General features: G+C 42.5%; 1 protein-coding gene across 2 annotated transcripts; it reads left to right on the forward strand.

Annotated features, from left to right (window-relative positions):
• Positions 1-414: 414 nt before the first annotated feature.
• Positions 415-11400, forward strand: trmt11 (tRNA methyltransferase 11 homolog). 2 transcript variants are annotated; one of them, XM_080470783.1, is made up of 13 exons: positions 415-514; positions 1508-1581; positions 1722-1795; positions 1981-2062; positions 2186-2278; positions 2737-2871; positions 2956-3112; positions 3313-3393; positions 3487-3651; positions 4024-4096; positions 5042-5176; positions 8507-8627; positions 11097-11400. In XM_080470783.1, the coding sequence occupies exons 3-13, from the start codon at positions 1773-1775 to the stop codon at positions 11214-11216; spliced, it is 1185 nt and encodes a 394-aa protein (XP_080326909.1). In that variant the 5' UTR covers positions 415-514; positions 1508-1581; positions 1722-1772; the 3' UTR covers positions 11217-11400. The 2 variants fall into 2 exon arrangements, with proteins under 2 accessions (XP_080326909.1, XP_080326908.1); XM_080470782.1 differs by having other exon boundaries at positions 421-514; positions 1508-1573.
• Positions 11401-14980: the final 3580 nt, after the last annotated feature.

Genomic DNA, 14980 nt, shown 5'->3' on the forward strand with positions numbered 1-14980 from the left:
GCTGGCGAGCCAATCAGCAGCCATGAGAGGTGTTTCATGATGTAAAGGAGATTAGGGACTGAATGTAGAGGAAAGTTTACTCACTCGCTCAGGTTTACAACAGATGAAAATTGTGCCTGAAAAAAGTTGTGGAGAAGCAACACAGACTGTTTGCAATCTCACAATTATCTTGAAAATGACAATGGATGCCCCCCCCCCTCCACCAAAGAAATATAAAATAATATGAAACAAAAAAACAACTAACTAAAACAGCAAGGTTTCCAACTATGAACATCTGTAGTAAATGGGAAGTAAATGTATTACAGTCGCATGTGTTTCCATGAAATACAGACCGACAATCACATTCTTTTGCCATTTATGGTAATACGAGTCCAAAGCGGAACATTTGTTTCGGACCCCGTTTTCCAGTCGGACGTATTTTGAAATGTCAACAAAAATGGCGGCGTCCACTGGTCGATCATGCCTCCAATTTTTATTACATCTTGCCCAGGATAATCTGGACTTCAGGATACCGGTAACTTTAAAAGACGGAATCGATTTTTTTTCTTCTCACTTTTACTACAAATGCCCTTTGTGTGAAACGAAAGATGTTTGACAGACCACAGTGTCTACTGACTGAGCGACCTGCTTATTCACGCTCCAGTCAAACACATGGCATCAGATATCGCCTCCTGGGGTTTTGTCACATCATTTTGAATTTTGACACATTAACACTTTTCCATCCGTTGTGTAACACTTCCACTGTCTTCGCTTGTCGATTTCCTCCTAACAACTATTACACACCACCATATAACAACCTCGTTTAGGCAGACACGGTAATACACGTTAGTACACATGGATGTGCATTTTAGATAGTTGGAAAGTTTTGTAAATGCAGGTTTATCCCAGGAAATGTGATCATGGGGCAATTCTGGTTTTGATTTTCATATTTAGAGCCCAACTTACAAAAAAGATTTGCTCATAATGAGTCAAAATACAGGTGGAAGGACAACGTGTATTATAGTAAATTGCAGCAGCAGCAAATTGTCAAAGAAGCATATTCAGGTCAACTGTGTCATCCAGAGGCGGTAGATTCACCCTACATAGGATAGAAGAAAAACAAAATAATTTATCAGTGGCTCAATACAGAGAAGCTGCTATTTAAACAGCCTGGACTTCCATTATACTTCAAAAGTACCACAATCTGATACCGTAATCTTCACTCAGTGCTGCATTGATGTAGTAATCAGTGCCAAAGGATGCTTAACCAAACATTTTGTGCAACAAACAACATACTTTTTTAGTTTGACTTCTTAGTAATAATAATAATACTATCTTTTCTGTAATCTATTCATTTAGTTTAATACGTTTCAACTGGGTTTTTGATTTCATGAGCCGTGAGCCAGAAATATCAAAATAGGAACTATAAAAGGCTCTTGATGTTGCACACTTGTAAACGTGACTGTCAGTTATGTTGTGTATTTATTTATGGTTTATATGTTTGTTTCTTATTTATCTTATTTTTTAGGAAATGAAGGCTCTGCTGGCACTCAGAGGAAAACCATTTCGTCCTTGTGAAAGCTCCAGAGAAAAGGTTTCCAAGTTAAGATTTGCAATGTTGCCTTTTTCCCTTTCTGTATTGTTCCTCAGCAACTGATTAGTTGTAAAATAATAGTGTGAGAGCAACTTCAGTTGAATGTTTCTGCACTTCATTTCCTAATATGCTGTCTGTTCCTCTGCAGTGTCCTTTCTTGTGTCTGGACGGTTTGTCTGAGGAGGATGTCCGCTGCCTCATGGCCAGATCAGTGTGTGCCAAGTAAGTGTTTTAGATTTGTTTGTGTCAGAGTTATTACAGCGTCAGCACTGATGCAAGGGTACTACTTTATACTTTATGTTTATTGGCAAAATATGCTCAACATAAAGCCGTCAAGCCCAGTGCCTGAACCTTCTATTATTGCCTGATTCATAGTGGTTAAATTAAAGGTCTGTTGTTTTCTTCAGGTCTGCTTTTGAGTTATGGGGCCATGGAAAAACACACAGTGAACTCAAAACATCTCTCTTGAAGTATCCATCTGAAAACATGGTTTGTAACGCACCACCTTGAACTAATGCTGAGCTGCACACTAACGTCTGACATATTGTGGAAAATCTATTCATGAAACATACCAAACCCATGTACTTTCTCTTCGTCCTCCTTTCACCACAGAGGCCTTTCATGCACAGAGACTCTACCTACAGAATCAACGTCTACACCTTCAACAAAACGTTGCAGTTTCCAGACAGAATTAAAAGGATTGACGTGAGTATTGTGTGTAGACAAGTGCATATCAAATCGTTAAAAACATTTTATGAGCAGGGCTGTGCAGGTGTGTCTCCTGGGAGGCTGGGAATTGGGAATTAACATTCTTTCCATATATGTTTCTTTCTTTTTTTTTTTTTTTTTTATCAAGAAGAAAAATATCTTTTGATACATTTCTGATGAGAATTAAATATTGTGAGAATGAGGGCAGGAAGGAGCAGTTTAAAGTCTGGGGCACTGCCTGTTTCCAACGGCACAATTTGTTTTGGACTTCAGTGTTGTCTGAAGTCTTTCCATGATGCAGTTGATGCACATTAAAATCACAGTCTGACTTTCTTAAAAGATGGAAACAACAGTAAAACCTAGAAGATCACAAAATTCCCCCCAAAACTAGATGAAACCAGGAATTTTCATGCATTTATAACGTCAAATGCATATATTCATATCTTTCTCCTCAGGCTTTGGAGTATCTCCCCTTTGAAGGCACTGTGAGTCTGAAGAGTCCTCAGCACATCTTCTGCTTGTTGGAGGATTATGGCACAGACCCCAACAACATTCCTGAGCAGCCCGACTACATTTACTTTGGCCGATGGGTGAGTCACGGTTGGCAGGCAATTTACATTGTAAAGAGTGATCAGTCGCTGAATGCATTTTCATTTTTAATTTTTGCAATATAGATTGCAGACGGTCAGCGTGAACTGATTCGCTCCCACAGTGTGAAGAACAGACACTTCATCGGGAACACCAGCATGGACGCCGGCCTCTCATTCATCATGGCCAACCACGCCAGGGTCAAAGAGAACGACCTTGTTTTTGACCCATTTGTTGGCACGGGTATGTTATTCCCTCACACACACACACACACACACACACACACACACACACACACACACACACACACACACACACACACACACACACACACACACACACACACACACACACACACACACACACACACACACACACACACACACACACACACACACACACACACTGCAAGTAAATGCTTCCTGGTGCTTGGTCTCTTTCAGGAAGCCTGCTTGTTGCTTGTTCTCATTTTGGAGCGTACGTGTGCGGGACTGACATTGATTACAACACCATTCATGGAAAAGGTCAGTTTTATGACCGTTCGCTTCATTTCCAAATGTTGGTCATCGTCCAAATCTGTCTACATTTGCTGACGATGCGGGATTCTTTATTCTCAGGTCGATCGAGCCGTAAAAACCAGAAGTGGCGGGGACCTGATGAGAATATCAGAGCCAACCTGCGGCAATACGGTACAGAGAAGATGTATGTGGACGTGATGGTGTCTGACGCGTCCAAGCCTGTGTGGAGGGAGGCTGCTCTGTTCGATGCCATCATCACAGATCGTAAGTGCAGTTTATTTAGTTTAAGACCTTCTGTTGTGCTTCAGGCTCATGTTTGAGCAGGTAGAGATCTGTGACAACATTTAAAAGCTACATCACATAAAAGTTAGATGAACGGTCAAAGATTGTAATCTCAAACCCGTGACATCAGAAATCAAGAGTTTCATTAGAAATATGGATCTTGTATAACTACCCTATAGCAATTTCTATTGTACACGATTGAAATTCATACTGCCTGTCTCTATTACTGGTCAACTGGAAAATATGTTCCTCTACCTCAACTCTGCTTTTTCTAATTTTCATTTTTCTTTTTTTGGTTATATGTGATTTTTTTGTTTTTTGTTTTATTGATTGATTGATTGACATTGTCTTCAGCACCTTATGGAATCCGTGAGTCCACAAGGAAGACAGGCTCCCACAAAGACATCACAAAGCCTCCTGATGTCATGTAAGTTCTTTTCACGTTTCAACATGTGTTTATTGTCTTGATTTGAAATGCAGAGATTACCATACTATGCACAAAGAATGATCATTTTGGATTATTTCTTTGCCCTAACAGATGCTTCTTGGCAATAAAACTTATATTATTGGATTGCCTGATTACTTCCCTTTTGAATGTTGCGACATTTATCAACACCATGAATTGATAGAGCCCTGGCACCTCCTCATGGTGGTCCCCAGCCTGCTCACACACTGCTGTGGGATTTAGTCCCTTACTTCCACTAGCATTTGTCGCTGGTCAGCCACTGTACTTGTGCTGGTCTCACTTCCACGACAAACAGCATAAGCTCACCCAGCAAGTGATGGCAGGTCATTTCATTTTCTCCTCTCCCGCATTCTGGAGGGAGCCAAGCATTGTCATCTTGTGGGATAAAGTTTGGTGAAAGACTTTTATGGGATTTACACTGGCTCTGCTTTGAGTTCGCCTCTAATGATGATAACTCGTTTTTGAAGTGGGGGAGATGCTCCTCCACACCATCACACTGCCTCCACCAAGACATATACCCTCATCTTTGCAGCAACCAAAGTGTCCTCCGCATCTTCACCCTGTGATCTCAGTGCCATAGACGGAATCTGGAATCAATCCAAATGTACCAGAGTTTAAAAAAAGAGTCGATAGTGACAGCAAAGAAAAACTCTTTGACATTGTGCAGATTTGGTAAATTTCCCATGCATGAAAGCACATTCTCACCGCTGCTGGTCCTTCTACAATATTCAGTACATATTTGGTTCCATTCAGAAAGGGAATAATAATAATCTGTGTGTTTTCACTCTTGTGCTCACCTGACTTCAGCCCTCACAGAATGACCACACGAGATGTCACTCTGGGTTACATTGGGTTGTTATCATGATCGCTCTGCTCTAAACTTCAAACTCTTGATTTTCTGTGCAGTTTCCTCGAGTCTCACGTTCCGGTTTCTCAAGCTTACCATCTCAGCGACATCTTCTCCGATCTGTTAAACTTCTCGGCGAACTACCTGGTTGTTGGCGGAAGGCTCGTCTATTGGCTTCCGATCTACAGGCCGGAGTGAGTGAACTAATGACATATCATAATGAAGCTTTTCATGGTGATACAACTGCTAACGCAGTCAGTTTCTGTTATAGCCTCAGTGGTGTGTGCTTATTTATGTCCTTGTCATTTGGAAATTGTAGTTAATATCATTCGAAGATTTAAAGACTAATTTTCTCTTGTAAGCTTCGATTCAGAACTGTTTGCTGCAACTCTCAAAGTAATAAGATGGAACAATAGGGGGCAGACTAATACCATCAACTTGAGCTGCACAGTGCTGGTTTATATTGAGCACAGCTCTTACTCCTTTGTACTTCATAATTTACTTTCTAAATGATCAAACATTTTGAAGCAACAATTACACTGTGCAGTTGATAAAACTACATTTTACAAAAGTAATGACTGTAAATAGATGAATCCTCCCTAGTGGCACTTTAACTTGACCTCGAACACGAGGGACCCTCCTTGAATCTCGGCTGCAGCAGGAAGAGCAGATTCCAATGAAAACTGCAATTTGTACGTTTCTGTTGCGGCCCCCGTAAAAGAGAGCAGCAGAACAGACACTTATTTAACGGCTGCATGTAAATAAAGTAGCCTTCGGGAATTAATTAAAGGAAACGTAAACCTAACAGACAGTTGTGCGTGACTCTTCATTAGTCAGCTTTGACTAATTAGTTTCACAAGCTGCTAAAAGCTTTTAAAAAATCACTGGGTGTGTCCTTGGCTCTTTCAGAGGGACTCCAGCTGATTGACATTCACAAAGCATCTTCCACACCACTTTCCCACTTTGGTTTTCTGGCTTCCGGCATTTGTCTTTAGTAATGTTGCTTTCCTGCTCACATAAAACACCGTCCTCAGTGTGTGACCACCTGTGTGAATGACAGAGTACGATACAGGTGTGTTGAGGTTTTCTCAGCCATACAGCTGGGCCACAGGAAACCACAACTGACGGTGGTGGAGTACATAGGCCCGGCTCTCTTGAAACAAAGTTGTGTATTGTTAGGTGTTCTGTGCATTAGCAGAGGGGAAATGCTGACTGTAAAGTGCAGGTGTTTGACTGTAAAGGTACCAACCACAACAGACTGAGGCGGCAACGGACGTGAGAGGAAGAAAAATGGCTGCAGGGCTCAAACTCTGTTTCTGATCACTGATTACAAGATCAGAAGCATGGGATAGTAAAACGCTTGTGGTTTTCGTGTCTGCTTGTGTTTGAGACACAAACAACATGAGTTCAGACACACCTTAGCATACTTCTGACTTCAAGTGAAGTTCTGTATTCAATAATGCGCTCGGGATTGTGTGTGGTCTTGTGTATGAGCACATACATACATTTGTGTCATCATGTTCACACATTTGTCTTTGCTACTCATCTCGTGGGTGCTTGACTCCGTGCCTGTCAGAGCGCAGTACCAAAATAAACGTCTGAGGCCAGGCGAGTCAGATATATAAACTATCTGTCTCTATGGTCTGTAGGTTGACCTGCGTGTGTGTTTTTGGACATGTGTGTCTGTGTGTGTAAGCCCAGACCTAGCCTGTCTCCTGGGTCTAATCTGGGGCTCTACAGGGGAGATATCAGGTTTCTGTTGCCCCCACATGCACAACAAAAGCTGTGATAGAAACAGTGGGGACTGTGTGTGTGTGTCGGCCTGGCTTTATGAAAATGGGGGGTTCTGTGTGTGTGTGTGTGTGTGTGTGTGTGTGTGTGTGTGTGTGTGTGTGTGTGTGTGTGTGTGTGTGTGTGTGTGTGTGTGTGTGTGTGTGTGTGTGTGTGTGTGTGTGTGTGTGTGTGTGTGTGTGTGTGTGTGTGTGTGTGTGTGTGTGTGTGTGTGTGTGTGTGTGTGTGTGTGTGTGCGTGCGTGCGTGCGTGCAACGTGCGTGTGATAGAGAGATGACAGGTATCACAAAACCCTGTCAACAAAAGACAGCATCGAGACCAGGTCAGACCGCTTAAACTCTCTTCCCTTCCTCCCGCTTGAAAAATAAATGAAAGAGGAAAAAGTATCAAGACAGATGGCGCAGTATCAATCGTCGTGGCTATAAAATGGCCTAATTACAACATAAACAAGTGAAGCACAGATATGAACTGGCCGTATTGTCTGAAGAAAGGCAATACTCGTGCCACAGAGAGAATACATTAGTTTAATGTTGTCATTTTAAGGACCTCATTTTTTACTTTGAGTTGAAGTTTAGTGACGAGGACAAATGACTTGAAAACAAAATGGTTTGAAAGATAATTTCTACATGGATCACTGTCCACTCTTTAAACATAACATTTAGTGTACCGGGGCTTCAAAATGTGTACACTCTTAGTTACTCCTCACAACAAAACAAATGAAAGAGTCGTACAATAAAGACTGGCCTCTTGTAGAAAAGGAGTCCAGGCTCAGGGGCCTTTTTGTGCAAAGTTCTTTCCCTTTCTCTGGTTATTATGGTTTACCCCCATGATGCAAACGCGTGTTTCAGGCTAATTGGTTAGTCTAAATGTCCTCTAGATGTGAACGTGAGTGTGTGGTTGTCTGTTTCTGGGTTTGCCTTTTGAATAAACTTAACCAACTGCTGGAGCTGGTCCCTGCTCCCTCGCAGGTCAAACTTGTGTGCGCACCTGTAGGGGAAATTCAGGGTCACCAATTAGCCTGAAACTCAGATGCGTGTTTTTGGACTGCGGGATGAAACCAGAGCACCTCGAGAAATCCCTCGCACGCTCGCGGAGCCGCTCTTGACTGGCAGGTGAAAGCGATGGCCTGTCTGCATCACTACTCGTCACTGTGATGACCAAACTCCTCGTTGCTGCAGCGGCCCACACGCGGCCATGGCAACAAGGTAAACAGCAATGTACAACTCTGGCTTTGAGTCGGTGCTGTTGCTACTGCGGTGGTTTGGACAAAGTGCCACTGACACAAATATGCAAACACATCCATCAGCCGCTGTTAATAGGCCTTAACCTGGTCTGGCCGGTGATGATGGAGCCAGCAGTCAATCTGTCAGGTTGGATTCACTTTTTCCACCTTCAACCTTTTTTGTTTGGAACAAAATGTGTTAGCAACAGCAGGCAGGATTGCACTGCCCTGCTTAAAACTTTTTTTCCTCTTCTTTTTTATTTTATTTTAACAAAGACATGGACAGAGCAGAAAAATATCGGCGCAAAAGTTAGTGTCAAAATAGTCGGTGACTTTTAACGTGAGATGTTGTCACAGGGGGCATGCACAGCTTTTCATATGCAACAATCAAATTGTCTTTGCTTCAGATGTCGGGTGTCGGTCTACCTTTGTATTTCTGTGTGCTGAAGCCTTTCATTGTAGAAACGGACCATTAACCTGCTGTATGTGTGTGTGTGTGGCGTCTCTCCAGGTACTGTGAGGAGATGGTTCCTCTTCATCCATGTCTTCGGCTCGTCAGCAACTGTGAGCAGACGCTTTCCAGCCACACCTCTCGACGGTTGATTACCATGGAGAAGATCAAAGAGCCCGAGGTGTGTGTGTGTGTGTGTGTGTGTGTGTGCGTGTGTGTGCGTGTGTGTGCGTGTGTGTGTGTGTGTGTGTTTCTGAGTAGCAGTAAAGAACATTGCATTGATTTGTGGAGATGTTGTAGAGCTATATTTTTCTTAATTTTGGTCTTATGTACCATTTCTCTGTGCATTTTTTCCCTTCAGGCGTCTTTCTTCTTCTGGAACTAATAAGCTAAACTATACATTTTTCTTCTGACGTGTATGGCTGTAGTTAACCGTATAATCTAATTCTTTACAATCTTTTCACTGGAAACTCAACTTCCTACATGTATTTTTAAAGTTATGCGTTGTGGTTGCGCAGACACAACCGACCACACATACTGTATCTGCACAGCACCGAACTACATGATCCACCCAATGTGCTTGTTGTGTTTATGTGTGAGCATGAGCAGCAGCACAGATATGACTTAAGTTTATGTAAAATGAGAGCATGTGTGTGCCTCCGTGTTTTTTATGCAGGCACACACATGCGCCCAGAAATGTATCATATATGTGACCGTATAAGCATTCGTCATGTACGTGTGTGTGTGTGTGTATTTTTAGCATGTCATCCCTCTGGAAGTGACGGTGTCGCTGTGTCTTTCGGGGGTAAATCCTCTCCATCTGGCTGTGATTGGCTCATTTCTTTTACACTGGAACTCTAAATGACTTCATCACACACCTTAAGGAAAACAATCCATCTTTGAATCTGACATTCATTCCACTTCAAAAACCCAAATTACTCCCATAAATGGGTCTGTCTGATACACACACGCACAAACTCACACTTGTTTGATCTTATCTGCCTGGTATCTCAGGTTGGAGGAGTTTTTTTGGTTTGTTTTTTCTCTCCAAATAAGGCTCAATCTGCGTGTCAATATGTGTTCACGACTTAATACGTGTCAACGTCAACACGTTTGTATGCCCATGACAACAGAGTGTGTCCACACTGTTTGCAGAAGCTCCTTCATCTCCAAAAGATGGTTCACAGTCATTTTGTGAAGAAAAAAACTTCCCTGAAACATCAGGTTTTGTTTTCATACGAGGTGTGACAAGTATTTGGTGTCTTTTAAATAGTTTAAATGGTTAAAAATGTGTAACTCACTACCTGCAAGGAGGAGACACTGCGGTCACGTCCCTTCATCCTGATCATACATGGATCAATGTCAGCATTTCAGTGTTGTTGCCCAAAGTTTTCTCTCAGATTGGTCATGGAAACCGTTTCCAGTTTATTTGGCAGCATCAGCAAGCAACAGAAAGGTGTCTCTGATAAATTACAGACCCGGTGTTGGAGTCATCACTTCCCGCTCAGCTCACCTCATTATTCCTTGTCCCAGCATCTTTCTTCCTCCCTTCGTGCCTCTGATGACCAGCAGTTACTTGACAGCCAAGACAAACTGTTTAGCAGACGAAATTCACAGCAGTTGATAGACGTTATTAATATACAGACAAGGACGACTTTGTCTCCTGTAACGTAAACATGGAAACTGTAAGAGGACATTTAGTGAGAAAATCATCCGAGGCAGTTTTTTACTGACCTGCAGTGGAAGTTATGTAATGTTTCTTTGAAATAGGGAACAAAAGCAAAACTCACCGTCACTCAGGTTTAGTTTTTCTTTATTGTATTTGTAAAATAAGATTACAACAAGACTCAAGGAAGTTTTTTTTTTCTTCGATATTATGTGTCGTGCAATGTAAAGTTGTAATTTCCTCTTCTTCATCTTTGTGCTGCTTCCACAGTGGAGCTTCTGCTTTCACCTCACCCTATTCTCTACCGTTACACCAACCATCTAATTCACTCCGTCCATGAATGTTCTCTGAGGTCTCCTCTCCTCCTGCCTGACGGCTCCAGCTCCAACATTGTTATTCCATTCATCCACCATGTCCTCAGCACATGTCCGCACCATGTCAACCTATTTCCTCCCATGCTTTATCTCTGACCTTCTCCACCTTAGCTTTCAGGACATTTTTAATAATAAAATATTTTTGACATTTAGATACTGTCATTGTCTCCAAACCAAACATCACAGCAGGTGTCTTGTAAAGCTTTCCTTTCACTCTTGCTGCTGTCCTCCTGCCAACCCTGATGCTCGTCTCCACCCACTCCATCCTGTCTGCACCGTTTCCTTCACTCCTTTCGTCTGGATTGTTGACTCTAAGTACTTGAACTCCTCCACCTTCACTACTTCTACTCCTTCTGGCATCCTCACTTTTCCACCTGCCCCTCATTCACACATGTATTCTGTATTGTTTCTACTGACCTCTCATGTTGAGAGGAGACTTCACATCTCCAGGGTCTTTTCCACCTGCTCTTTACTCTCGACACAGATTCCGTGGTCATCTGTCAACATCATAGTTCAAGGAGCATCCTATCCACCTCATATTATTTTCTATGCGGGGGAAATGCACATGAACATGTTTAGAAAGCTAACGTCTGTGTTTGTTTTTCTACAGGAACAGGACTCCTTGGCTCATCTGTCAGACTCACGCTTCAGCGCCTACCAGGGACACAACGCCTTCAGAGAGAAGTACTTTAGTGGACTTAACAAGAAGAGTGGCAGGGAGGATATCTGATTTCAGTGAATGAGTCAGTACATTGATGAGCTTGATGAGATGAACATTGTTAAAACTCTGCAGCATGTCCTTATAGATGACAGGCACTATTTAAAATTTTAGTCAATATCAACAATTTTTTGAAAACTTTTCTATTAATGTCATCCTACTGTAAATAATTTGAATAAATTGTGTGGATACCGTGAAAGTCTTTTATCCTGTTTATGTCTGGTGAAAGATTTTTTACATTGCATTACTTTTTTACATGTCTTATTGTTTTGCAGTCTTTCTATTCATTGAGATCGCTGGCAGTATGGTTAATTTATTCAGCCTTACCACAAAAAAGAGGTTTCCTCCCACAATTCAATACATGTAATGTTGGACGCCAGAGAGCTCTCTGGGCACACGGCAGCATGAAAACTCCTCGCATACTTTGTTTTCTTTAAATACACTTGAGTGCACAACCACAGGTGGAACAGCTATGAGAGTTGCAAAATTTTTATTAAAATCATCTATCTAAAACTCCCAAAACTACCATTAGACGAGTTATCTCTTTTCATGCTGTCTGGATCTCAATAGCCAGTAATAATATCTCATAATGTGAAAATGATCAGGATCATCCATCCATGCTTTAAAACCTTGTGTAGAGGATGGATAGATAACAGTTTCTCCCACAAGAAAAAGAATCTGTATAATTGGGATATTAATGAAGTTCAAAAATATAGACAGGGTTTGATAACGTTACACTGCTTTGCCAAAACTAGATGGGACTTTACAAGCGCGTTTCCCCACTCTACGATAATCTCAAGAGATTGTTATGGTTGAAATTGATGACAAATTTAAAACAGTATGTCTGGTGTTCTAAAGAAAAATCTTAATTCCCATTTGTGCAGTTTTTTTCTTCTCTCCTCTGGTTGAGAAGCTCTGCCAACTGTGAAGATGCTTCTGTGGTGAGGGAAGATAAATTATAGCACGAGAATTTCTATTACAGCCGGATAATATTCTCCGTATCAGTCTGGGCTGACAGTGGGTCAAACATGTTGCAGAAAAAACCTCTCGTGGCCTGATTTGCACTCCAATACGTCCATTTGAAAAAGAGCAATCACACTGCTCATGACGGTTTTCAAGGACGTTAACACATTTTTAAATGAGCCGCTTCAGGAGAGGAATGCTTCACTGTTGAGGTGCTCACTTGCACTTTTAAGTCTTCAGGAATATCTGAGAAACCCCGGTGCCCAAGATAAAAGAAAAAAAAAAAAAAAAAAAAGAGGAAAGGATACATATTAAATGTATAAAGTACTACGTGGACAAGTTGTTTCCTTCTGACTAACCTTGACTGACCTAGATTGACAATATGATGTTTTTTGTTGCTATTAAGTCACAAAACCTGCAGTCTAAATGCACATTTAGATTAATCCTATTTTAATTCTGACAAAAGGAGCGTGTTTAGGCGAGGGAGGCCTCCTATTCAGTCTGGAGTGCAAATGACAGGGCGTCCCCACCTCTCCACACACCACTACAGTTAGTCAGCAGCTTTTGTTGTTTTCCAACCACAGTTTACATGCAGCCTGGCTCATTATTCATCTCCCGAGAGCAATGTAGCAGGCCTTCATGTACGTTACCCCTTCGCTGTGTTTATCAGTTGGGCCTCTGCCTTTCCACCACACTCCCTCCCCCCCACCCCCGCCCCCCCCTGCTTCACAGAGAGAGTTCCAGGCACCATCACATGATACCCGGCTCACCATTCGTTTGTGGCGTGTGTTGTTTACAGTTCCCACAGTGCCCTTTTGTTGTCCATCATCATCAAGCAAAATTGAAATGATTCCACACGAGACCTTTCTGTACTTATCTTACTTTTGTCCTCTCTTCTTGGTATCGCGTGCGTGCGTGCGTGCGTGCGTGCGTGCGTGCGTGCGTGCGTGCGTGCGTGCGTGCGTGCGTGCGTGCGTGCGCTGTTTTACAGTAATAAAAAACGTGCTCTCAAGCGCCCTCAGTCTCCATTGATGAAGACTGTAATTAGGAGGTGGGGGGGGGGGGGGGGGGGTGTTGTGTGTGTGTGTGTGTGTATGTGTGTGTGTGTGTGTGGGGGGGGTTCCTCTACACACCACGTAATGCTGTCCAGACGTTGAGGAAATTCTGTTTGTGCGTGTGTTTATGCATGTGTGTACTCATGAGATCTGGTTTTGTTTTAAATCGGATGCAAACTGCAACAGAGTCGTTTCCTGATGTTGTTCAGCGATAATGAAATGATTTGAGGCCTAACTCAAACGCAACAGCCAAATCCCAAATATGGTTTGCTTGACAATAACAAAGATTTGTTTAATTTTTTTCATTTTTCTATATGCCGTGTACTGTATATTCAGTGGGATTTGTAACAGTGGCTTTATACATCTGCTTCTACTTCTGCTTTTTTCTTTCTTTTTTTTTACCTTTCCATTCTACCAACCACTACGTCTCTTCTTCATTGCGTCATGTTCTTCACCTCTGCCCTTCCCTCCTATGTGCTTTTTTTCAAGGGGAACTCCCTGCAGGAGGAGAGGACCACCGTTTTGGATCGGTGATTCCTGATTAAACTCCCCTTGGTCTGGCAGTAACCTTCAACCTGCTGAATCAGCTCGTACTTCTCAAGACCTTTCACACATGCACACAACAGAAGAGTCAGAGCAAAACCTAATTATGAAGCAACTCTGAACTCAAATTGTGGCTTGAAGATGTTAGGAACAATCAAAGTTTCTCAAAATCACTTAAAAAAAAAAAAAATCATGAAAGCACAGAAACACACAACTTTGCTTCAGGAAGCAGACCATTAAGTTGGGGAGCACAACTGGAAACAATAAAAGTTCATTTAGACGGTGTGGAAAATCTGTTTCCTGTGCTGTGACCTTAGCTAATGGGGCTTCAATAATTATGCGCATTAGTGTGCTAAATATGAAACGACAGGTAGCAGCCAGTTTAGCTGCCTACCTTGACCTGGGTATGTCCAGACATTGCTTATATTAGCACGTTTATCTGTTTAGTGACTTCACAAAATAGCAGCACGATAGAAATGTTCCATTTGTCCAAAGCCAATCAGCCCATAACTGTGTTTTACCATTCCATTGTTTTTTTTTTCTTGTTTACGTACATGTGTGTTTATGTACACCGAGGTTGAGGAGTCAATGTCTCTATCTGCTCCGACTCAATGATTCTCCACAGTGAGCAATTATCCTCCTGTTGACCTGTAAAATCGGCCTGTTTCCACCAAAGGCCGCTGGCCAGCTCTCTGAATGTGTGTGGAAGAGGGACTGGAGGATCGTATGTAAAGACTGTGTTGGTGTCTCTGCTGTGAGAGGTGAAGGCGATAAGTGTGTGATGGTTAGAGAGAGAGAGAGAGAGAGAAAAAAACCTTCATAGACACACAGCTGGTATTCAGGAGTGTCCAAGCAGCACACTCACACACACATGCATGGACATGTGTGGCACAGGTGTTGTGCACCTGTCCGCAGCCACGGGAATTTGGACACCTGCAAGTCCTCCACCCCTCTCCTCTTCGCCTCTCCGCCCTCAGGTCAACTCAATGCCCTCAGCCACCCTGGGAGACCCTGCCCAGCTCCTCTAGTTGATGATGGAGGTAAGGTGAGAGCTGTTATCTCAAGGTCTGGGAGGAGACGAGTAGAACAGGAAGAGTCATTATGGAGCTACAAATCACTGCAGCAGTCGCATCTCACGCAGCTGTGTGAAACTCAACCCATGCTTCAAATAAAGTGCGAGAACAAAATGAGACATGGAGAAGAGTGGAGAACAGG

This window comes from Lipophrys pholis (assembly GCF_963383615.2).
Source record: "Lipophrys pholis genome assembly, chromosome: 9".
Taxonomy (NCBI): domain Eukaryota; kingdom Metazoa; phylum Chordata; class Actinopteri; order Blenniiformes; family Blenniidae; genus Lipophrys; species Lipophrys pholis.

What these genes read in the sequence shown, in the direction of transcription:
- trmt11 (XM_080470782.1), top strand. Translation starts at nt 425, where the DNA reads ATGTCAACAAAAATGGCGGCGTCCACTGGTCGATCATGCCTCCAATTT. An exon ending in GCCAGATCAGTGTGTGCCAA is followed by an intron (nt 1,796 to 1,980) that starts GTAAGTGTTTTA and finishes TGTTTTCTTCAG; the next exon opens with GTCTGCTTTTGAGTTATGGG. An exon ending in CGATGCCATCATCACAGATC is followed by an intron (nt 3,652 to 4,023) that starts GTAAGTGCAGTT and finishes CATTGTCTTCAG; the next exon opens with CACCTTATGGAATCCGTGAG.